At 37.3% G+C, this 26,737-nt stretch overlaps 1 protein-coding gene across 9 annotated transcripts in view; it reads right to left on the reverse strand.

Annotated features, from left to right (window-relative positions):
* PARD3B (par-3 family cell polarity regulator beta) overlaps positions 1–26,737 on the reverse strand; it is a 560,921-nt gene that overhangs the window by 308,251 nt on the left and 225,933 nt on the right. For all 9 annotated transcript variants that reach the window (XM_088135640.1, XM_088135642.1, XM_088135644.1 and 6 more), the window contains one exon: positions 10,122–10,166. In XM_088135640.1, the coding sequence (XP_087991766.1) occupies positions 10,122–10,166 (45 nt within the window). The remainder of the gene's footprint in view (positions 1–10,121; positions 10,167–26,737) is intronic.

Raw genomic sequence — 26,737 nt, forward strand, 5'->3', positions numbered from 1 at the left:
GGAGTGAGATCCAAGAGCTAATAAATTCTACATAAGTATAAAGCTAAAGTTGGTACCAAAGTCAAATACAATCATACGCAATTTTCAAAGATCATCAAATTTCTCCAAAAGATTTTGAACACTATTTAAAGTCATTGTAAAAGGGCACGAAGCAATGGAAACCCCGCCTCCTGCACACGCCAGCTGGGCTCTGCTCTAGGAAGGAGGCTCTGGCAAACCACTTCCGAAACACTTGCCTTGAAAACTGCAAGGACTCGTCCAAGCAGTCACTGCAGAGTTGGTAACGACTGAGCGCAGATTAAAAAAAAAAAAAAAAAGAATCTTAATGAGAAAGTATAGCTGAATTAATTATTTAATATATATTTTTAATTTAATGTTACATCTTATCAAAGTATGCTGTCTTGCTTGAATACATGTTAAAACAACCCTTCTTTTTTCAGACTTCTGTATTAGCCTGGAAAAAGAAATCAGCTATTTTTAAGAGTTACATTTACTTTAAGAAATCAAAACTTAATGCAATTGCATCTTTTTTCAGACTCACATGGAAGTCTGAAAAAAGAAAGGTTCCTTGGGTTCCTTGGTCCCCATGCCTGTTGGCAAAACCGTGTTTTCAGGCTCTTCTGAAAGACCAGAAGGGTCAGGGACAATCTAATCTAATCTAATCTAATCTAATCTAATCTAATCTAATCTAATCTAAAAGACTGTCCTTCTAGGCCCCACCAGATGACACTCGTAGCTGATGGGACCTGGAGCATGCCCCTCCTGCCAGACCTGATGCTGGGTAGATCTAGTTGGGGAGAGGCAGTCCCTGAAGGAACCCAGTTCCATGCAAGATAGGGCTTTATAGGTCATTACCAGCACCTTAAATTGCACCCAGATGCAAACTGGCAGCCAATGCAGCTTGCAGAGCAGAGGTGTAATGTGCATAGATCGTGGAGCACACACAACTCCCCTGGTGGCTGCATTTTGAACCAGTTGAAGCTTCTGAATACTCTTCAAGGGCATCTCCCTATACAGTGCATTGCAATAATCCATATGAGAAGTGAGTGAAGTATGAGTGACCATGAGCAGGCCCTCCCAATCGAGGAACAGATGCAACTGGTGCACAACAGATAGTTGTGCAAGAGCCCTCCTGGCCACCCAAAGCCACTCAGTCTTGCTTGGGTTGAGCTGAAGCCTGTTGTTCCCCATCCGAACGCCCACAGCCTCCAGGTACTGAGACAGAACCTCCACAGCATCACTTAGTTGGCCTGGGATGGAGATATAAAGCTGGGAACCATCAACATACTGATAATACCTCATCTTCTGGTATCAGATAACCTCACCCAGTGGCCTCATGTAGATGTAAAACAGGAAAGGAGAAAGTACCAAACCCTGTATTAGTGTTACTGTTAGAAGTGATTAGCTCAGGTATGAATTTTAATGATGGTTTTTAATATGCTTTCATATTTTTTCTTGTTTTCAATATTATTGTATTTTTTAAATATTTGCTTTAATTGTTTGTAAGCTGCCAGAGTCGTATATATGAGATGGGCAGCTATATAAATTTGAAAGATATCTATCTATCTATCTATCTATCTATCTATCTATCTATCTATCTATCTATCTATCTATCTATCTATCGAGAGAGATCCAAGTGATGGACATATATAATCCAACCAGCCAGGATATTTCCAGGAGCAGACTGTGGAACATACCAAAGACTGGTCAACTTTATGGATTGAGAGAATAGGTGTGGCAGAAAGTGGCTTTTAGAATAAGTTATCATCATAGCTACAGAAATACAGTGGGGTAAAAAAGTATTTAGTCAGCCACCAATTGTGCAAGTTCTCCCACTTAAAAAGATGAGAGAGGCCTGTAATTTTCATCATAGGTATACCTCAACTATGAGAGACAAAATGGGGGAAAAAATCCAGAAAATCACATTGTCTGATTTTTAAAGAATTTATTTGCAAATCATGGTGGAAAATAAGTATTTGGTCAATATCAAAAGTTCATCTCAATACTTTGTTATATATCCTTTGTTGGCAATGACAGAGGTCAAACGTTTTCTGTAAGTCTTCACAAGGTTTTCACACACTGTTGCTGGTATTTTGGCCCATTCCTCCATGCAGATCTCTTCTAGAGCAGTGATGTTTTGGGGCTGTCGCTGGGCAACACGGACTTTCAACTCCCTCCAAAGGTTTTCCATGGGGTTGAGATCTGGAGACTGGCTAGGCCACTCCAGGACCTTGAAATGCTTCTTACGAAGCCACTCCTTCGTTGCCCGGGCGGTGTGCTTGGGATCATTGTCATGCTGAAAGACCCAGCCACCTTTCATCTTCAATGCCATTGCTGATGGAAGGAGGTGTTCACTCAAAATCTCACAATACATGGCCCCATTCATTCTTTCCTTTACACGGATCAGTCGTCCTGGTCCCTTTGCAGAAAAACAGCCCCAAAGCATGATGTTTCCACCCCCATGCTTCACAGTAGGTATGGTGTTCTTTGGATGCAACTCAGCATTCTCTCTCCTCTAAACACGACGAGTTGAGTTTAGACCAAAGCGTTCTACTTTGGTTTCATCTGACCATATGACATTCTCCCAATCCTCTTCTGGATCATCCAAATGCTCTCTAGCAAACTTCAGACGGGCCCGGACATGTACTGGCTTAAGCAGGGGGACACGTCTGGCACTGCAGGATTTGAGTCCCTGGCGGCGTAGTGTGGTACTGATGGTAGCCTTTGTTACTTTGGTCCCAGCTCTCTGCAGGTCATTCACTAGGTCCCCCCATGTGGTTCTGGATTTTTGCTCACCATTCTTGTGATCATTTTGACCCCACAGGGTGAGATCTTGCGTGGAACCCCAGATCAAGGGAGATTATCAGTGGTCTTGTATGTCTTCCATTTTCTAATTATTGCTCCCACAGTTGATTTCTTCACACCAAGCTGCTTGCCTATTGCAGATTCAGTCTTCCCAGCCTGGTGCAGGTCTACAATTTTGTTTCTGGTGTCCTTCGACAGCTCTTTGGTCTTGGCCATAGTGGAGTTTGGAGTGTGACTGTTTGAGGTTGTGGACAGGTGTCTTTTATACTGATAACAAGGTCAAACAGGTGCCATTACTACAGGTAACGAGTGGAGGACAGAGGAGCCTCTTAAAGAAGTAGTTACAGGTCTGTGAGAGCCAGACATCTTGCTTGTTTGTAGGTGACCAAATACTTATTTTCCACCATGATTTGCAAATAAATTCTTTAAAAATCGGGCAATGTGATTTTCTGGATTTTTTTTCTAATTTTGTCTCTCATAGTTGAGGTATACCTATGATGAAAATTACAGGCCTCTCTCATCTTTTTAAGTGGGAGAACTTGCACAATGGTGGCTGACTAAATACTTTTTTGCCCCACTGTATAATGAAGGTTTGGAGTAGCAGAAAGGGCAATAAAGTGCCTGAGTAGAGACTTTTAATGTCAAACATGAAAGGACAAATAACAGACATTTTTAAAAAATTCAGAAAAATCACAGGGCAATTTATAGCTAAGTCATTCAACAGTAATTTGTTCATTTTACTTGTTTGCTTCAGCTTGTATGCTGCTCCAATCATAACAAGTGAGCAGCTAACAGTGAACCCATGCAGAGTAGAAATAAACAAAACAATTAAAAACAACTCTATAATATGTAATCATGGAAGAGATCTAATACTTTCATCTCTAATGAAAGGAAGATAGAAAGATTATGCTGAATTCCATTACAAATGAGATTGTAGAATCATGGAAACATTTGTAAAGACAAAATATATTCATGAACCAACTCCACTAAAAAGTGTGATATAACTATAGACCAACAGATAATACAACAGTTAGCAAGCAATAGACCAGCTGTAAAACGGGAAAGATACAGATGAAACTCATACTAAACTGTTTAACGCTGTGAGAGAAGAGGCAGTTAAAGTGTTAGCTGCTGTATATGAACAAGTATGGAAAAAGATGTGTGGCCTAAAGATTGAAAATATCTTTGTATACATCTATACCAAGGAAGATGAATGCATAAATTACTGATTTTTCTCACAAAACTTTAAGACCTTAAATGGTGGTCTTTGCAGACCCATACATGGAGAAAGAAATGGTAGATGAATAAACAGATTTCAGAAAAGGCAAAGGAAAATGAAATTAGATAGCTAATATAGGATGGATAATGAAGAGTTCACCTTTGCTTTGTTGACTACAGCAAGGCCTTTGATTCTGAGATTATGGCAGAAAATGGAATCTGTTAAAGCTAATAAGTGTGCCAGAACATCTGATTATTCTTCTGAGGAACCTTTACAATGAATAAGAAGTACTGTACCAACTGAATTTGGGGAAACAGAATTTTTCAAAATAAGGAAAGGAGTAAGCCAGGGATGCATATTATCTCCATATCTGTAAGGACTGGAAGAGTCAATAGTTGGAATCAAAACACTAACAATTTGGGATTTGCAGGAAGCATAACTTTACTAGTCAAAAGTAAGGAGGACTCATAAAAGCTAGTTAGAAAAGTAAAAAAGGAAAAGTGGAAAGTATGGGTTGATGTTAAATATTACAAAGACAAAGCTAATATCAGTCAGCATGCAAACAGACTCATAGTTAATGGCAAGAGGTAAGAAACAGTTTTCTTGCCTTGGGCTCAATGGGCAATGGGCCAGAGATATAAAGAGAGCCCGAGGTGATGATTAGCAAATAGAAACTACATATTTTGAGTAAGTGATGTAAACCGATGATAGACTAAAAAAAAACAACCCTATGCTTGGCAAGATTGAGGGAAATAAAAGACAATGGATAAAGCAGATGAAACCAATCAAAGAGATTACTGAAATCTGTTTAGAAGAGCTATGGAGTATCACTAAGGACAGGTTGAGATGGCAGATATTTCTCCAAACATTTACCAAGGGTTAGGACTGACTTGATGGCACCGAACTAACTTACTAACTGGTGTGAATAATTAAGCTGCTAAATGAATGGCAAGTGTGTAAAGTGTAAAGTGTAAAGGGCATCTTTTCAAAGGGATATTTACCTAACAAAATGACAAAGGAGAGAGTTTGAACTATGATAGTACTTTATATGTAGAGTTCTTTTTGAATATATTCCAGAAACTTCAATAGTTCAAAAATGGGCAGCTGAACTGTTGTTTGGGATTGGCCGTTACGATTTTATTATTTAAGTGTTTTGCCATCAGCACTAGCTGCCAGTCCTTTTCCTGGTCTAATAGTAACTTATAAAGTCACCAGAGGGTTGATGGCAGGCTACATGAAGGGGCATCTCCTGAGACATGCTCCATGAATCCTGGCCCAGTGAGGCAAGATAGATGAGAAAGGACCTTGGTCAATACCCCTTCCCTGAGTGTGGAATGTCATCCTCAGAGAGGCTCAGCTGGCATTTGATGATAAGTGTTCGCCTTTCTTTACTTTCCCAGGCATTTTAAGAACTATTCAGCTATTTTAGAAGCTATCTAGTGTTTTGTTGCCACTTTCTTGTGATTTTATATTTTTTTCTGGTCACTATTATTACTGCCCCTTATTTTTAGCTACTCTATTTATAAAAAGGTAATTGCCTATTAGAGGCAATTAGGAAAAAAATAAGATTATAAAAGTATAATTCCTTTATTCACATATTGGAATGTTTTGGTCATTTCATTTTAGAGAAGATATTGGAGAGCTAGAAAAACCGCAGAAAAAGGGGAAACATAATTATCACTAAGAAGGAGAAGCCGCCCTAAAGGAAAATCCTGAAGCATTTGAGGACTCTTAGTGTTGGGGGGAAAAATACTAAAGATATAAACACGGTAGCTTATAACATTTGCAGCTGTGGAATGACAGGATTTTTTCTTCTTCCATAGTACATGGAGTCATCCAACAAAATTGAGTCAAAATAGTTTCAGGTTAGCCCAGAAACAAAAAGAAAACTTCATACAACACGCAAGTTGGGCCATGATATTTGTAGCCAACAAGTAATGGCAATGTGGCTAACTCTTAGCCTTAAAATAGGGATCAGACAAATTTATAGAAGATAAGGCTATATTCTGCTTTAGTATCAGAGCAATATGCCACTGAAACCAGTTGCTGGGAAACACAAAAGAAGCTATTGTGTTTATGAGCTACTTGCGAGCATCATAGTAGAGGCACTATATAATACAGGCGATAGCCACTTTGAATGGACCATGTCAAATAGTAGTTCATATGTTATTTCCAACTTTAGAACCTCACAAATTCAGCTATTAATGTTGTACTGATTCCAGGGTGCTTTTGTAAGGATGGATCTACACAGCTTTATAAGATAACTTTACAAAAGGAGGAGACCCTCTTGCTGGCATGAGAAAAACAGCCTGATGTAGTAAGCACTGGGTCCCAAAACCAGCAGAGATCAATGTATTAATCTACTAGAATGTACAGCTTCCCAACATATATTAGTCCTTTGATGCAGCTCTTCACTTAAAGTCTCAATATACATGTGTTTTAGAAAATTAAAACAGAAAATGGGAAAGGTTTCTTCCTTTTAGTCCATTTTGCTAATTAATACGTCAAAGCTCGTAAAGAAGAACTCATCAGCTTTTCTCCAGTACTGCATCATTTTAAAGAGCTGTGTCAGCAGAGACTTGAGCAGACAGTCAATACATATTAAGATAAGTCCCAAGCATTAAATAGTAAGAAAGAACCATATGAAAAATGAAAATAAAGCAAATAGCTAGGAGGCTAATGGAATACCATTTGTGACTTTGCATAAAAAGGGGGGAAAGGGCAGTATTTTTCCAATACAAACAATAGTTTGTACAGAAATCCTTCCAATCTATGCCATTGTAACCATCGTAACACACAATAGCTATGTATTTATAGCAAGTTAAATTAAGATGGACATCTTGGACATTTTTGTGGCTAAATCTGATTTGAAACCTGGCTTATTGAAACACAATCAGCAGAGAAGCAGAGAGTTTGAGTGCTTCTGAGATTACACAGGAATCTTGGCTTAGTTGCCTCTCATCCATTCCTTACCATTGGCTGTATTGTCTCAAAGTGTAAGAGACCGGGAACGGATGCTGCTGGGAAAAATAAATGCTTCCGTTTACCCTGTCATTTATTTCACTGAGTTTTTATATTCATTTGTTGGTTAGATTAAAGCGCTCCGCTCTGTAAAGATGTCTGGTCTATGTTCTACCAGCCCACTAAAGAGGAGCAGATGAGGCTATAGAACTTCCTGATCAGCTCCATTTCGGTGCTTCCTCCCTTAACTCATACCTAGTGGCTGGGAGTTCACCACACTTTTGCATAGGGAGAAATGGGAAGTAGGGCCATTCTAGCAGATCAGCCCCATTTGACTCTCCCATTTTCTCAGCTGCTTCCAAGCTAATTGGGCAGTGGGTAATTTTAAGAACTTTAAGAACTAACTCTTGGCTTTAACAAAGGATCCTTTTCTGATTGTATGTAACCTTTAAAAGCTTCTATGGAAGATTTTTTTTAGCAGCTTTTAAAGGTTACATACAACCAGAAAAGGATCCTTTGTAAAGCCAAGAGTTAGTTCTTGGCCAAGACAAGACCCCGGCAATTCCAGTTTAGATCAACATTCCTTTTCTTTATGCATTAAACAAAATATCAGTGTGTCAAAGAAAACAGAGATCCAAATAACATCATAGTAGAAATTCAGAATCTCTGTTGGGGTTTTATTTTCTTTGAGTGTACTATTAAAAACAGTGCTAAATTAAACTTGCATTTGGGAAAAGATGAGCTAGTGTGATATAGCCCCTTGCCTATAACCTGGGATGATGACATGGCAAAATTGAGACAGCAGCATAATCCTGTAAACTATAAGAGATGAGAGACAACATGCAGGAACAGCAGCATTTTCCATCTCTGTCTGTCTGTATGCTTGTTTGCTTATCTATCTTGCATATGTATGCACCTGTGTGTGTGTGTGTATGTATGTATGTATGTATGGATACATACACACACACCTCTAAAGACCACAGCTGGGGTCTTTTTGAGGTTTGCTTATAATGGAGTAAAAGAGATTTGGGCCCTCATCCATAGCCTGGGCATGGAAATTGGAAATGAGAGCTTGTTCGGTTTGAAAACATTTCCTTGCCAACTATTATGACTGCAGTGGGCCTTGTTCCAATGTGGATTGACAGGAAGGGCTCCCATTTATTTTTGGCAAACAAAATGCAGCTGCTATGTTTGCAAACCTCCTTCTGAGTAGCAGGGCACAATTTCCAACTGATGAGTCACTTTTTGGAAAGATTTTCAGCCTGAGATTCTCTTCGGTAGTGGTTTCAGAGAGGAGGATGAGAGACAATACCAGGTGAGATTCTCAATTTCAAATAGAAAAATAATCTTTTGTACACTGAAGATAAAGGGAAGAACTAGAGGGTAGGAGAAATTAAAAAGATTATATTCTTGTACCATAGAAATGAAAATTGCTGAATGCCAAAAAGTATTGACTAAAAGTATCTGACTAAAAATGTCAGTGATATAGTGCAGTTACTCTCTGTTTAAATAAAGCTTTATTATAGACAATATATTATCACCATGATTATTAAGGCAGACAACGTAGCCTTCATTTTTTAATTTTGCAAAATGTGTAACAAAGTTTATTCAAAATGGCTGCTTTCCACATATCCTTTAAAAGCTAAGTAGAAAAGGCATTAAAATGTTTACCTATGAGATTTTCACTGTGGTATTAATAACCTAAAGCTTTTTATTCAAAGAGAAATTAAGTAGTTTTCTAAACTTGTACTAGAATACACTGAATTTAGTTTCTCCTAATATGTGAACTTTTTTCCCAGATACAAGCTATTCTATTTATGAGAATGTTTCTACATAAAAGGATTACTCTGGATAGGAATGGGAAATGGAGGATAACAACCTATGTCACATTATTAGTTAGAATTCAACAGATATTAATTAAGGATTTTCACATTTGTAATGTTCTTCTCTGCAGGTTCCATGATTTAATCAGGATAAATGAAGTAAGCAACTCTCAGTCTATTGTTCTGTCAGAGAGAATGATTTGCAGTCCTAGAGAAGGAAAACTAAACAGTTTTCTACATTTATAAGAGCCACCCTCCCATAATACAAATAGGAAGATCTTCTAAAATTATGCTACAATAGATAGCTATGGCAAAATAGGATCTTAGTCATATAAGGTTTTCAAATACTTTCCCCTACCGAAAGCATTTTTTACAGTGATCCAGAATTCTATCATAAAACATTAGGTGAAGGGCGATAGAAGCCTTAGTCACAAAATTTTAATCCTATTCTTCAAGTCTAGAATTTGAAGTAACATATAACCATCACAAAATCCTTATATAACTCAGATACTTTTTTTTTATTCTTCTATTTTTCAGGTCAGATGGGAATCAATTGTGTGATAGCTGCTGTGAGGTAAGGTTACCCAATGTTTTATTTAGGAACCAGCCCATGTTTGGAACTGAGTTTCTGAAAACAAAGAATTGGGGCTTAGTCTAGAAATGGAATCAAGTTTATGTCATGTGACTCTAAGGGGAGGGACATATAGTCAAGACTGCCAGCAGCAGGTCACCTAAACCTGGAAGGTCAAGATAAAGATGCTGCTCCATGAGCTTGGAAATCCAGGAAAGACTATATTCTCCATGGCTGGAGTGATCTTAGTGATCACCAAAGATCATTGGAGCCCTGTAATTTCACCCTCATGATCAAATTGCAAGTACACGTTCCCTGTATTGCCCCAAATAAGGTCTAAATACTAGACCAATCAGCTGACTCACACTGGCAAACTAAAACAATTGTTAAAATAATACAGTGAAGATACTTAAAAAAAAAAAAAAAGCAACGAGCTCCTAACCAAACTCCCTACCACTTTCACCAGGACTTTCCTCTCCTCCCCAGCCTCATTTTTAATGCCTTTTTCAAATGTAACTGTTTACTTGGCACACATAATTGTATTTAATTAAAAAGTCATACTACTGCTGCTTTTGCAAATTATTCCACTTTCAGTGAATATTCCAGAAACAAAATAAACCTTGATTTCTCATTATAGATTGGAGATTAATGGGATTTAAGGGACTCTCTAAACTATTTTATACATTTTATTTAATATTTTAATTGCAAAGTGTAGTAAAACTAAGGCAAAGCAATATCTTACCTAGTTTCTGACCAGTCAACAAGGCAACTTTGCTTTCATCTGCCACTGGAAGAAAGGAAGAAAAAGAAAAATACATAAAAATCAGATTTAGCCCTGAATGAAGGAATCATACACCTTCAGTAACAGACCCTAGACTATTTTCCAAAGCAGATGCACTTCTTTTTGCAAAGTTTTTATTTTTGCTGTCTAATTCACAAAATGTATATAAATATAAAATATCAACACATTCTAAATTTCAAACCCTAATTAAATTAAAGTTAAAAATAGGTATGGATTATTAAAGTATTTTAGAACAAAGATGACATTTCAATCATACTACATATTTTTCCATCCAATTTCAGTAGAAAGCAGCTGGGACTTCTCTATAGAAGTAACTCCAGTATACAAAAACGGAAGCATAATAAAATACAATTCTGATATAATATACTACTTCAATGTTAAATGTAAAATATATATATATATATATACACATTTTTACCAGCAGCATTTTTAGCCAAATTGGGCATTATGTTTCTCTTCTGGTTTAACCTTGTGACTGATTTTGTTGTTGTTAACAAATAGCCACAACTGGGATATGAAAGGGGGTTCTATCCTTGAATACTCCTGTGACTCCAATCAGAATTGAATGCCCCATCCCCTGTTTACACATACTGTATGTCTGCTTTTCACATTTGGAGGAAGGCTCCCATTGGCAAGAAATTCCACTGCCCCCAAGCATTTTTTGATGCCATTAACATGGAACTAGGTAATATTCAGGCGAAACAACGAGCAGAGACTGGTTGAAATCTGTTTTAGCACAGTTAGTCAAACTTCCAAAAATATGCCACCAGCAGGCATCCCTAAACAAAAAGCTTTTAGCATGATAAATTTGGCAAATCAAAATATATTCATTACTTTTGGGGTGGCCTCTGTACTGCTTCTTTCTCTCTTTCTCTCTCAATAAATAATCTGGCACAGCTTGTTCTTTTTTGCAGATAGAGAGATGAAGAAACTAAGTTTGTATGAGCTCTAACACAATAGATCTGGACAAGCCACAGCACAATGAAAAATCTCTCTCTTCCTCCCCGCCCCCAGATATCTCAATAAAATTCAAAGTATTTTTCTATCTGTATAAAGCCTAACCAAAAACACTTCACAGAGAGAAAATTAATCAACCAAGGTCCTATTTCCACAACCCCCCAAAAACTTGCATGCTTTTAAGGATCTAAATAAATTACTTTCCCTGATCTAAACATATTTGCAGTTGGGGGAAAATCAGTTGCTAGCTTTCCAGATGGATATTATCCTTACACAGCCCTTTCCGCATAATAAAGATATAGTGCCATCAATTAATTTTAAGTCAATGATTGTGCCAATAACATTACTTCAGCAGCTCTTATTTCTGCATTGCAGTGTTTTCTCATCTAAGGATAGTTGGACAGTACAGAGAACATGTCAAATCATGGCTCAAAACCATCCTTTTGCATATATTTTAACTGTTTTGTTTTTGAATAGAAACTCTTTCAAGGTATGCTAATGTTATATTCTCTAAAAAGTGAACTCATTCTGAAGACCTCAATAAAATTGCCAGATAAAATTCTTACATGCAAGAAGACCAAAAGCTTCTACTATCTATTTCAAGCTATGTTCAACTGGTATCTGAAATGGGTGAACTGTTGTCTGTTTCAACTGTTCTTACCAAAAAGAGAGCCAGAGTCAAGCCATGACTTGATAGACTGGTATAGTTTAATGAATCTTCATTAGAACAAACCATTGCCCAGAAGTTCAGGAGTCTTGAGCAACTGATCACTGAAGAGAGAAGGAAGTAAAGTACAGGAAACAGAGACTCATTCCAATAAAACTCAACTAAGTTTGACTAGTAGGTCTAAAAACAGCAACATGCTTGCATGCATTCTGTGTGATTATGCAGGATGAATAGCAACTGCTATTTGATGCTGTATTACATTCCCTTCTTTTCACAATAGCACTCAAGAAATGACTTATCCTGTAGTCACTGGAACAGCTATTCTTTTATTTTTAAAGTACAAAACAAGGTTATCTGAATACTATTTGTATGACTGAAAAGTAGCATTTTTTCTCTCTCTCTCAAATCTCCTGAATGCAATTAAGTGCCTTTAGATCTAGCTACCTACAAATCTCTTTCCAAGCCATCTAAAATAATATATCAGCCTTTGGCAGAAATCTATACTGAAACAGGTAATAAAAAGTTGGGATAAAGTTCTTTATTCCAGGGGCGTACAGCAAAATCAAAATGTAGACAAATCTTCCCAATGTTATCCTTCATAACAATATATTTTGCCAGTACTATCTCCTTACTTCTTTGCATAGTATTGTTACTGTCAAGATAATGCAAACTATTTTTTTTCTTTATAACACCTCTGCTTTTCATTCCTAAGTAATGCACAGCTAATGAAACCCTGCATATAGCTTCTTTTACACTTTTGTTGCTGCATGTCTTTCTCATACACTAAATGAAGCAGATTAATCCCCTCACAATGAACTACCGCAAAACATTAATAATCCACATTCTAATGGAACCTGTAATATCCATTATCACTTCCGCTCAGTTTCCATGTCATTCTATCATAAAAAATTATCTGGAAAGACTAACCTTAACAAAGAATCACAGAATGGAAGTGATCTTGGAGATAATCTAGTCCAGCCCCTGCTCAGTATAGGAATCTATTACTACAGGATCCCTGGCAGATAGACAGACACTGAGTGTCAGAGTCTGCACACTCAATCCCAAAGTTCAGTAAATCCTCTGGAGTCCAAAGAGTTCCATTACAGATTTCTTTATTTTAAGAGAAGCGCACAGCATCATAGTTTGTTGAGTCTGCCTCAACATAGCAAAGCCTTGTCTTTTTAAGCCCAACTTCCCCCCCTTCTAGGTTTCTATTCCCACTTGCAGCTCTTCGCGCCTTCCACCAGTTCTCACACATCTTGGCCTTGGATGTCTGGCTGAAGATAGAGATAACAACACCTGGCCTCCTCCTTCCCCCCCCTATGGCAGGTCAAGCAAACGGTTAGAATAACATTCCCAGCACTACTCTATTAATCTATGTTTAGCAATTAAAGCAAAAGTATAATTAGTAATTAAAACATATAAAGCAATCGAAGAATCTGGTTTGCGTAGATCCTGACACTGAGCCTCTGCTTAAAGACCTCCAGTGAAGGAGCTTCCACCCCCTCTCAGGGTAATCTGTTCTATTGTTGAACAGTTCTTATCCTTAGGAAACATTTCTCATGTCTAAGTCAAATCTACTTCCTTTTTGTTCAAATCAGTTGATTCATGTTCTGTCTTCTGAACAGTTTTGCCCCATCCAGATACCTGAAAAGAAGTACTTATGTTTCCCTGCAGTTGATTCCTCTCCAGGCTAAATATACCCAGTGCCTCTAACCCAGTGTTTCTCAACCTTGGGAACTTTAAGATGTCTGGACTTCAACTCCCAGAATTCATAAACAGTGAATCTTAAAGTTCCCAAGGTTGAGAAACACTGCTCTAACCATTCCTCAAACATTTTTCTTTCCAGGCCCCTTATCATGGCTGCTCTCCTCTAGACATGCTTCAGTTTGTTAATGTCCTTCCTGGATGAAATGTTCTAGGTGTGAGTCTGGCCAATGCTGAATGGACAGGAAAATGACTTCTCTTAATTTTGGTACTATAGTTCTATTCATACAGCCCAGGATGGTATTTGCTTTTTCCCAATTGAATCACACTGTTGATTCATGATCAGTTTGTGATCCACCAAGACACTTATGCATGTACTGCTACCCAAATGGCCAAATGGTTCCCCTATCTCATGCCTTTGATCTTGCATATGTCTCTGTTGAAATTCATCTTGTTGCCCATTGTTCTAGTTTGACAAGATCCTCCTGAATCTTGATACAGTCCTCTAAGATGTTGGCTATTCCACTTTTCTTTGTGTTACCTGCAAATTCAACAACCACAGTTTATAATTCCTCATCCAGGTAATTTTTAAATATATTGACCATCACAGACCTAGAATGGGGCCTTGCTGCATTCCACTGAATACTTACTTCCAGCCTGTCACAAAGCCTTTCATGTACCTTCAGGGGGTACAATTGTTCAACTAGCTCTATATCAATCTAACAGTAGCCTAGTTCAACCTACTTAAAGTAGTAGTGATGGGGGAATAGTTATGCTATTATCTGTTAGGAGACAAATTCTACTCAGCCTGTACATCAAGAAATTCCTGTCCTTTAACAAGGTTAATGTTTTTCGGATCTCAACTACCTGTGACTTCATTCCTGTGTAATTCAGATAACTACAGAGCAAATAATAGTAGACAAAGTGCAAACAGTGGGAACTTTGGGGGGAAATGATTATTCATTTGTTGGTTAGTTCTTGATATTAAGGAAAACTAAAGCAGAGTATAGTCAATCACATCCATTAGATTTCAAGAAAGCATGTTTGAATGAATTCACAGTGACAACAAGCAGGGTTACATGGCAAGGAACGCTAACTGAAAAAAGAGCTTAAGATGCATAAGAGTTTCTAGAAAATGAAAAAGCACAATTTTAAATAATTTCAATGAGGAAGAAAACGGAGGGCAGCAGAAGAAGCCAATGTGGCTGAAAGTTTACTGAAAATTTGAAAACCAAACAGGATCCATATAGGAGGTGGAGAAAAGGGCAGGTCACCAAGGAAGATTTCATACAGGTAGCCCAAAATAGGCAGAAACTCTAAACTGAAGAAGGAACAGAGACTGGAGAAGGATGCTACAAACAACAAAAAGGCTTCTTCAGATATATTCAAAAGTGAAGATGGCAAAAGGATATATAGCTAATAATAAAGTAAACATGGGATTATTCAACTCCTGTTGTTGTTTAGTATTCTTTCAGTAGATATGTGTTCCACTAAGAAATTTTGAAGAGCAGGATGATTATAGCATAAGCTGGATTGGAACGTGGTCTGGAAATATATACTGATTTTGAATGAGTACAAACCCACAAAGCCATATGAATTGCATCCTAGTGTCTTGAAAGAACTTGCTGATAGTCTTGCCAAATGTTAACTGGTGAAATTTAAGATGATTGGAGGTGGGTGAACATTGCTTGTATTTGGAAAAGGGAAAAAGGAAAATCCAGGGAGCTAGAGACCGGTCCATATGACATTGATACTTGGGAATAGATCATAAAGAAGTTAATCTGTAAGCACTTTAAAAACAATATGATAATTACCAGAAGTCCGTAAATATTTGCAAAAAAAACATATGTTGCCAGACTAAACTTAATTTCCTTAGTAAACTGGAAAAATGCTGTAGAAGTGTTTTGATTTTAGCAAAGCATTTGACAAAATACTCTAGGACTTTATGATTAGTACATAGTTAAATGTTGGTGGATTGTCAATACGATACATACTGTAACTGGTTTGAAAACTGTATTCAAAGAATGCTCATCAACATTTCCTCATCAAACTAAAGAGAGGCACTAAGTGGGGTGCCACAAAGTTCAGTCTTGGTCCTGTCCTCTTCAACATTTTTATTAATGACTTGAATAAAGAGGTGGAGGGAATGCTTATCAAATTTGCAGATGACACAAAATTAGATGGGATAGTTAATACCCTAGAAGACAGAAGTAAAATTAAGTGATTGTGATACATTAGAGAAATGGGCTGAAAATAACAGGATGAAAATTAACAGAGACAAATGCAAAATTATTCACTTTGGAAAAAGAAATCAAATGCAGAGATATAGCATGGCCTGAAAACAGTACATGTGCAAACTGGAATTATAGTTGATCTCAAGCTGAATGTGAATGAGCAAGATGTCCTGGCTTCTAAAAAGGCAAATGCCATTTTTGTTCAAATCACAGGATTTCCAAATACATCCTTATATGCTGAGCTTAGGTCATATCCTACCCCATCTGTGTTCATACCAGGTAGCATATTTTAAGAAAAATTCAGAAAAAAATGAGCAGAAGAAAGATGGGGTCAGAAATAAGTCCTATGGGGAGAGATGAGGGGAACTGGGTATGCTTAATCTTGAGAAAAGCTTCAACTGAGAAGGAATAGGATAGCTCTTTTTAGGTGCCTAAAAGGATGCCCTAGGGAAGTTAAAGATTGCTCCCTATCATCCTGGAATGCAGAACGTGGAATACCTAAATTATGGCAATGGATATTCTGGCTGAACATTAGGGAAAACAGTGGAGCCAACTACCAAGGGAAATGGTGAGGATCTTAAAACAAAGCCTGGTCTACCATAATTTGAGGATGCTTTAATTTGAAGCAGAGATTGGGTGCTACGGCCTAACTGGACATTTCAGATTCTATGATTTTAAGGTTTTATGAACATTGGCCAAAATACTTAGCACTACTGAGCCATATTTTGCATTACATTAAATATATTTATATTTGTTGTTACCCTATTGATCCAAGGGCTTTTAGTTTAAATACTACACAGGTTATAAATGAATATGGTGCTTTTGAGCCAATTTTTTAAACAATTTATTCACAATAGGATTGCAATATACACTGCCATTGTCCCTCTTCCCAGAAAGAGGAAGCAGTAAACGTGTTCCCTAGCCTCTTGCATCTTCATCTCTGACAATCCCCACAGATTTGACAAAAAAGCCAATTCCTTCTCAGAACAAATTCAGATACACTGGCCACCAGGACTGCAGCCAAAATAAGAAGAATGTCTCTATATAGCTAAAGAAAATGACAAACGCTAGTAGTCCAATTAAGTTTAAGCATGCTCCATAACCATGACAGTTGTATGTATAAGAGAGAGAAAAATAGGCAAAAATTCAGAATGCCTGCCTTGCCTGGAAGTCATTGTTGGATGGAATCCAGAATGGGAGTATTCCTTCAAGAAAGAGCTAGGTATTTTGTTTATGCATGGTTTTGAACTCTCTAGCCTAATTGTTTTCCCTTAGTTTTGCCATGTGTGACAAGCAGACATCTGCCTCTCTAACTTTGCAAAATAGGTCAGGCAGTTAAATGCTTCTGTATACAAAAGGACTGCCACTATACACGTGGTGATTCATAACACTTACCTTGGATATACAAATCTTATTGTTCTTAAAACTATAGTAATATCTAAGCCCTACAATATACTAGGCCAGCAAGATGAAATTCAGGCTAGGCAAAAAAATTAAACTGACTCTAACTGAATCAAGCTGAGAAAATATTAGAAATGTGTCTTGCTTTTAAATTAAAATGGACATAGAATTCATGAATTATTAAATATTGGTTCTTTAAGAATTCCTTCCTACATGATGATTTCACATGATGACAATTAATTATTTGCCAGATATTGAAAGACAAAGGGAGATTTCATAAAACAAACGTACTTTTATGGGGTTGGGTAATTCTCAGAAAGAGAAATCCAACTCATCTTTCTCTGATATGATTTGTTCCAAGATATTTCTGCAGCAGTTGTTTAACCTAGGTTGAATCAGCTGGGGAGAATTAATTTTGGATGTGCCAGGAAAGAACGGCAGCCATATTCTGAGTCAAAGACATGAGCTCCCCTTTCTACTGTATACAGTTCTCAAAATGTGCAGTTCAGTGGTGATGCAGAAACAAAAATTGCAGTACTAAAGCAGTAAATTTAGGATGAAAGGGATTCTATGTGTAATTTACAACAGAAGAAATACAATCCATAATCACTACAGGTACAATCCTGTGCGTTTCCACTCAGAAATAAATCCACCCATTCAGTGGGACTTATTCCCAGCTAAATGTTATATGTCTTTGAAACCAGCTTGTTCAGGGTCATGACTCTTGACTTAAAAAATTGATCTAATGTCTGAGAACTGGGTTTTTATATTTATTACATTTCTGTACTTTCATCATTCTCAAGGTGGTTTACAACAAAACATCAAAGATAACAGAAAATCAGAAAGAACAGTTAAATGAGCACAGCAACAGCAAGAAACCAGTAAGGCCTCTTAAGCAGTAAAAGCCTGAAAAAATATTTTTAAAACTGCTATGCCTACTTCTAAAAATATATTAATATGGACATTATAAAAAGTTTCAGGAAACATTTCTATAATATTTCCATTCATCAGATTTCTACATAACTACATCTGTTAAAATGAAATACCATTGCCCAGAATATCGAAGCATATGCTTTCAAATGTAGGATTTGGCACTTTCTGACTATTTCTTCCTGTTTGCCAATACAATTATATGACTTGGGATGATGGTCTTTAAAACAGATAGTGGATGAAACTTGACCAAGTGTAGGATTCACATTGCCAGCACAATCATATATCAGGTTCAGGAAAAAAGGAGGAAATATCAAATCTCCAAAACCACAAGTTGCTATACTATCAACTCATCTCATGATTGCTATGTACATAAAGAGGATCTCATTTTCCCCTGAAAGGCAATATTTTTTAAAAAATATTTAAGATCAGTAATTGTATGAAGTGGCTTGTAACCAGAATAAGCCCTGTGGTATTTCTTTGACATTTCCTTAACATTTGCTCATATGAAACGTTTTCACCATCCTCTCATGTTATCCCATTTCTTTTGTAGTTTATGGAGCTTTTCAGCTGGGCCAAGTTGAAACAGCTCACTGAGTTTCTTCAGAATATTTCACTACTTCAAATCCTGCACACTCTATTCCCACATCTCCCCATTTGCAGAGAAATCTTAGCCTTCTTCTTTACATACTCCAAGTCTCAGCCCTTGAAGGCTGTTAGGGGTTTATATTCTTGGCGGAATGCTCTCCTAACACAATTCCATTTTTCTAGGCTGAAATTCCCCTTCTGCTAACAGAGTCCTGTATAATTCAGCAAGCCCATAATGAAGAACTATGTCCTGAACAATGGAAAACCATTAACGTTTGTTCATCCGTTTGTTTTGCAACAGAAAATGTTTTATAAAATAAATGTATGGATAATTGAAGTCTTTGCCTTCAAAAATACAAAAGGGAAAGTATCAATCAGCTGTGTAAGATGTGGGGATTACACCTGGTGAGCTTCCCAGAGCTGCTCTGGAGTTGACCACCATCAAATCAAATTAAATACACAAATAAATACAGAATGAAAGAAATGGGAATATTGGATACTCTTGTTAGTTTTCAAATCCCTAAATGTTTTACATTTCAAATTCTACTTGATTTTTTCATCAAAAAACTATGATATTCATTAATCTATTACTTGTTTAATAATAGTAGCCAAATGCACAGTATTATTTTTCTCATTATAGGAGTTGCTAAAATCCATGTGGCATGTTAATCAAGGTCAAGTTTATCACATTATTTAGGAATGTAGCATTTTATTTTTATACAGTGCAGCTTCTAACTTCTCAAATGAGCAGAAAAATCTTCACAGTGAAAGTGAAAATAAAGGGGAAAAAAATGGGTTGAAACACAAATTATACCTGATGAACAATTTGCCATTCCGTGAAAAAATCAAACTTTGATACAAAGTACACCCATGCACGTGTATACCCAAGAAAGAAATATAGCACCGTTTTCAGCATTACCAGGTATTTTATATGAACTGATGTACAGCAAAATAGCTGTATGCTGATAATATTCAATTCCCTATTTCGCTGCAAGCTAAAGCTAATAGGGCTTTCATTCTTCTGAATGCAGTTTCTGGGGCTATAGGTAAGATTTTTACAAGGCCCACAAGTAGGCTTTGTGTATATATGTTTATGGGAAAAGGTAAGTGATGCTAATATAAATAATAAAATGCTAGGTTTTTTAAGTATTTGTCTCCTGTTACTGCTTGGAAAAATTCATTTTTCATGCAGCTGGAGAAAAACACTGATGCTCACGTGATTGGTTAATGCATTTTAGTGCATAATGTGGCAATTATAGTCTATACAACTGTCCTATTGTGCATGAATAGGAAGTGGCATCATCCTTACAATAAATTGTACGGTAATTAGCTATTTCCCCTCATTTCCTTTCTGAACTCCAATAACACTCAGCTATATCATCTGTCTTGTTTATTTGCAAAAGTAAGAACAAACCATCTGTACTGCCACTGTTCTAAATTGGATGGACTGTAATTTTCAGATCTGTAAAGCAAAGGCTAAAAGTTCAACCCTTGGAATTGTTCGCTAAGGGTCAGATTGTATTGAATTTAGGTGCCCTAAGAGATTGCATGCATAAAGATAACTGAACCACCACGATCAGCAACACCTCTATGGGGGAGAGGGAAAAAATTAGCATAACCCAGTAATTTAGGGCTTGCTAACAAAATCAAGCCTTCTCATCTCCCAATCACACAGAAAGGAAAGCTTTGGCCACCTGCTCCTTTTGCATTCTTACCACAGTCACTCTCAGGTCAGTGGCTTCTGAACTTCAGCTACAACGACATCTTCCAAATAGAGATCATTCTATTATTTACATAATTATTTATCCCAAGAAGCTGCAGTTGCTAAGAATCCATAATTAACTAAGGACATCTTTACCAACAGTTTCTGCTCATTCCCCTTCAGTTAACTTTTTTCATCAGGCTGGCTAATTTAGTTATTAGACCAATTCTCCTTTCCCAACTATGCATAGCTAGTAAATTAATTAGAAGACAATATCCAAAAAGTTTTAAATCTGGAAATATTGAAAATATTGAGATTTTTTCATCAAAATTGATGAAATGCATCTCATAACCATGAGCAGCAGTGACAACATTCTGCTAGTACCAGATGCTGATCCCATTTTTGTCGGTTATTTTAATTTCAGTGACCAAATTCAATGGTCAACCTGCATACTGCACATTGATGAAATGGGGGAAAAACTGTAAGGGAGATAATATTCAGGATAACAGAGCCATTCCTTCTGTCCCTTTTGAAAAGGAAACACATGTTGCAGTGTAAACATCTTAAAAAATCCAACAAGGGTATACAACGTTAACAGATTTGGCTATTTATCTGACTCTGGATAGAGTTGCACTCCCTCTGAAGGAATGGGTATGCGGTTTCAGGGTGTTCCTCAGCTCAATTATATTCCTTGATACCACGTGGCATTGGAAACCACTCTTCCATCTTCAGCGGGTGTCCCAAATATAACCATTCCAGAAGCATGTGGGTTTGCCAGATTGACCTACATGCTTGACACCTCATAGGGCTGCCACTGAGGAATCTTCAAAAGCTAGTTGGTCCAGAATAGGGCTTTGACTAGCTCTAAAAATCTCAGCACATGATTTGTTTTTTGCTTTTGTTTTAATTTTAAAATCCTTAAGCATCTTGGGACAAAATGCCAAAAAGACCATCTGCTCCCATATGAATCTGCCAGGTCTGCAAGTACAGCTTGAGTGGCTTCCCTTTGAGTTCCCACCTCTTCTGTGAAGCCAGTCAGTAACCATGCAGAAGCTGGCTGCTCCCATTTCAGCAGCTGCTCCCATTTTCTGGAATTTCTTGCCACCTGAAACTTTTCAGATACAAGCTAAAGATTTAGCTTTTCTTCCAGCATTTGCTGGCTTTATTTAGTTGATGATCTAACTGGTTCTCACCCTTCTGACTGAGGGATACTTTAAATAGATTCATTATTCTATTTCAATTATGCTTTTTAAATGTAGATTGCATTTAAATTATATTTTTAATTAAGCTGCTAATTGTTTTAAATGAATTATAAGAAAATGAGCTAAAATATGTCAAATAAAAATATAAATGAAACACGTGAATTGCCTTTCTTTTACAACCAAGTTTGTAATCCAGCTGGTACAGTGGGGCAAAAAAGTATTTAGTCAGCCACCAATTGTGCAAGTTCTCCCACTTAAAAAGATGAGAGAGGCCTGTAATTTTCATCATAGGTATACCTCTACTATGAGAGACAAAATGAGAAAAAAAATCCAGAAAATCACATTGTCTGATTTTTAAAGAATTTATTTGCAAATCATGGTGGAAAATAAGTATTTGGTCACCTACAAACAAGCAAGATGTCTGGCTCTCACAGACCTGTAACTACTTCTTTAAGAGGCTCCTCTGTCCTCCACTTGTTACCTGTAGTAATGGCACCTGTTTGACCTTGTTATCAGTATAAAAGACACCTGTCCACAACCTCAAACAGTCACACTCCAAACTCCACTATGGCCAAGACCAAAGAGCTGTCGAAGGACACCAGAAACAAAATTGTAGACCTGCACCAGGCTGGGAAGACTGAATCTGCAATAGGCAAGCAGCTTGGTGTGAAGAAATCAACTGTGGGAGCAATAATTAGAAAATGGAAGACATATAAGACCACTGATAATCTCCCTCGATCTGGGGCTCCATGCAAGATCTCACCCCGTGGGGTCAAAATGATCACAAGAACAGTGAGCAAAAATCCCAGAACCACACGGGGGGACCTAGTAAATGACCTGCAGAGAGCTGGGACCAAAGTAACAAAGGCTACCATCAGTAACACACTACGCCGCCAGGGACTCAAATCCTGCAGTGCCAGATGTGTCCCCCTGCTTAAGCCAGTACATGTCTGGGCCTGTCTGAAGTTTGCTAGAGAGCATTTGGATGATCCAGAAGAGGATTGGGAGAATGTCATATGGTCAGATGAAACCAAAGTAGAACGTTTTGGTCTAAACTCAACTCGTCGTGTTTGGAGGAGAGAGAATGCTGAGTTGCATCCAAAGAACACCATACCTACTGTGAAGCATGGGGGTGGAAACATCATGCTTTGGGGCTGTTTTTCTGCAAAGGGACCAGGACGACTGATCCGTGTAAAGGAAAGAATGAATGGGGCCATGTATCGTGAGATTTTGAGTGAACACCTCCTTCCATCAGCAAGGGCATTGAAGATGAAACGTGGCTGGGTCTTTCAGCATGACAATGATCCCAAACACACCACCCGGGCAACGAAGGAGTGGCTTCGTAAGAAGCATTTCAAGGTCCTGGAGTGGCCTAGCCAGTCTCCAGATCTCAACCCCATGGAAAACCTTTGGAGGGAGTTGAAAGTCCGTGTTGCCCAGAGACAGCCCCAAAACATCACTGCTCTAGAGGAGATCTGCATGGAGGAATGGGCCAAAATACCAGCAACAGTGTGTGAAAACGTTGTGAAGGCTTACAGAAAACGTTTGACCTCTGTCATTGCCAACAAAGGATATATAACAAAGTATTGAGATGAACTTTTGATATTGACCAAATACTTATTTTCCACCATGATTTGCAAATAAATTCTTTAAAAATCAGACAATGTGATTTTCTGGATTTTTTCCCCCATTTTGTCTCTCATAGTTGAGGTATACCTATGATGAAAATTACAGGCCTCTCTCATCTTTTTAAGTGGGAGAACTTGCACAATTGGTGGCTGACTAAATACTTTTTTGCCCCACTGTATTTCTGGACAGGAAATCTAGTACTTAAATGCCTTTTTTATTTTGGACTCAAAAGAATTTAGAGTAGAAGCAACAATTATGAGGACATCTTTGATCAACTGAGGATGCAGGCTGGATGCAGAACTCTCAGAAACCTATCCCTATAAATCAGGCAAGATTGAGAGCCTAATTATGACCAAGATGGATAATAATCTCAAACTGGATGTTAAAAATAGGGGACAGGTGATTGAATGTTCTTCAACCTAAAAATTTCTTCCAAACTGAAAAGTAAAGATCAATTGAGAAGAGCTAGGCAAACTTTTATCTCATGCACATTTTATTTTGTTATGTTTAATAATGAAAAAATCATCACAAATTTTCTTCTGTAGTGATGTAGACCAGTCACATATTGATCAATTAAGCATGGGTTGCTCAAATGCTCAAGAATGAGGAAACCTTTACCCTTTGGCACGTATTTCACCACACAATTGCATATGTGGGACATATTCATGGGGATATACTTCTGGGTAGTACCACATTCCAAGGGTATAGTCCCCTAACTCTTACATCAAAAGTAGTTTCATCAGGAAAAGAAGAGGCAAATCACCATGTATGAGATGACAAGGCCATTCAGTCTGGTTAACAGTACTAAACTGTGTTTCCCTGATGCTGAAATATTAAATTTATCTTTTTCTCACTCCACGTTTGCTAATAGAATGAAATTAGAATGAAAACAGGTGTTTTCTTATTACATTCAGTAGTACAAGAGCACCTATCTTCTCCAAAAACCCCCTCTTTAATTAAATAAAATTAATTAAAACAGAATTTAATTAGAAATATCAAGTTTTAATTGCAAGCTCATTAATTGCAACAAGAAACTCTGAAAATGGAGGCAAGGACCTAGTAAAGAAAAAGAAGCAATCATTTTGGCAGAAGTGCCACATTTAAAAACCAAGAATGCTGCTTGCACATAACTAGCAACTGGCTTTCCATTAGGGTAGTTTAAATTGTGGGAGAGAAAACATTTAAAAGTAGTGGTCCTCTCGCTTTTCCAGCATATTAGAAACATGCTGGTAGACAAATACTTGATTGTATTTCCTTTGTTTTGTCCTATTCCTCACCTGAAAAATTCTCAGTATCAGAGAAATAGTTTTGAAAAGCCTGCTGACTTTCATTGCACAACCATTTCTACCTTGAAGTTCCAAAAAGGAATTGACATTGGATTTATAGGAAAACACAGAACCACTTTTCAGTGACAGGTTTATATCTGATGTAAGGAAAGGATGATGGTGCTATCCCAGATGCTCTGAAACTGAGCTTGAGAGTTACTGTCAACAAAAAATATAAAAAACGAAACCTCATACATTAAAAGGACCTTTACTAAAATTATTCCCTCCCTCCCTTCCTTTTTTCCTCTCCAGACAGGACCCACATTTCTGAAGAACTGCAGAAGATGAAAGCCATGTTTTACTAAATAATAGCAGCCTTGTTTTAAGTAAGTCCATATAGGTGCTTTTCCAGATTTTTAAAAATATGTATATCCTGACTTTCTATAAGGTTGGGGAAACAAAGTATTTATCCAAACACTTTATCTAGCAAAATATAATATAAAAAAATAGGCAAAATTAACCCTCATGAGAGTTTTGCCATAGTTTTCTACCCAATTAAAAAAGGACTGTACATACACGAGAAGGCCTTGCAGCTTCTCCTGTTGTATGTTAGATAGCCAGTGTGATATAGTGTCTGGAGGACCCAACATCAACTCCACCTCATGCCTGGAAGCTCATGGGTGACTTTGGGCCATTCATCACCCTTTTTGTATGAGATATTTACATCATGAGTCAATTTGGCTGCTTATTTATCACAGTAGATATATTAGAAGAGCAGACATTTTATTGGGAGGGAAAGTAAATATATATTCTCTCTCTAAATGTTCAAATTATTCTTCTCTTTAAGTTCCTGGGATGCAAATTTTTGTTTTTTTAAAATTTGCATACATAAAATTCAAGGAAATGGACAAAAAAGAACATTATATACCTCAGGTAAATACTTTGTAAATGGTTTTGAAAATCTAAAAGATCTTTTGCAGATAGGCCAACTACTCTGAACTGTCTATTATTTTCTTGTTTAGTATTTATCTTTAGACCTGTTGAGCAGCAAAATAAGGATGTACACTTAGCTCTGTCGTTTAAAGTCCTAAATTGTGGAGGAAAATAGCTTTTCTTTCTTTATAATCAAGCATCTTCAATTCATGTTCTCTGAAAGCTTTGATTACTGGAAGCAATACCTATATAGTGAATGGAAAGCTTGCTAAGGCACAGTTGGCACTGGAACCAACAGACCATAAGCTCTTCATGTAAGTAAAGCTATCACACGGGAATGTATTAGTGTAACAATTACACAGTAAGCAGCCACCCACTTTCATCACAATATTGAATCAGAGTGATTTCTATCCTGCAATTTGAGCAATTTCATGTATTGTGGAAAACCGTGTTGCCCATATCATTTCTGTAACATCTCTGCCACTTGCAGAAACTGTCTAAACATTCTGTAAACTCAAACCCAGAAGCCATACTTTCAGCTATGCCTCATCTTCACATTAACATATTCTCTGCATTAGGACGATTTCCAACTGACACCGAAGGCACCAAGCTCTGAGGTTAGCAATACGTATGACGTGCTCAATTGCAAGACAGATGCTGACGGGCTACCAAGCTGAAATACCCACCTGTGCAGTAACTGAGCACAAAAGATCTGTCACCTTTCTTCAGAGAAAGCAATTTCAGATGAAATTGTTATATGCTGTGCCAAGAGTGTGGAAATTATTTTCTACCACAGTTCAATACATTCTGCACAGCTCTGACTGCTAGCAAGGCACAAGGTTGACACCAGTAATGTGCCTTTAAAAGGGAGCTGAACAGTTGTTGTTGTTATTATTATTTTACTGTTGATTGGGAAATGGCTTCCTATTTTAATAGTAACCCTAAATGGCTAGAAGGAGCCTCCTCTATCAGCTTAAGTCAACAGTGACAGAGAAACTTGGCAACTTTCCTGAATTACAATCTTATCCCAATTTTCTTGTATGTGCATTATTATTATTATTGTATTAAAGATGCTACTCATGGCCTACAGTGTATATCATTAGCATATTTCTTTTCTCCCATTTCCTAGACAATATTTTAAATGGAGAAGCAAAATGTTCTATGGCATCACAATGAATAAGATATCTGAGTTACTGGGCTTTTCAATATTTATGTATATAGACACATTTAAAATCTGCATTAACAAAGTAAGGTGCTTTTATCAGTCATTAAGAGTAGAATGCCTTGGTTCACAGATTACTAGATAAACCAAATAGTGGGTTCAAACATTGCACCAAAGAA

This window comes from Python bivittatus, unplaced genomic scaffold, assembly GCF_059951505.1.
Source record: "Python bivittatus isolate LINGU-HERP-01145 unplaced genomic scaffold, Pbiv_v1 ctg000200_np1212, whole genome shotgun sequence".
Lineage (NCBI taxonomy): Eukaryota > Metazoa > Chordata > Lepidosauria > Squamata > Pythonidae > Python > Python bivittatus.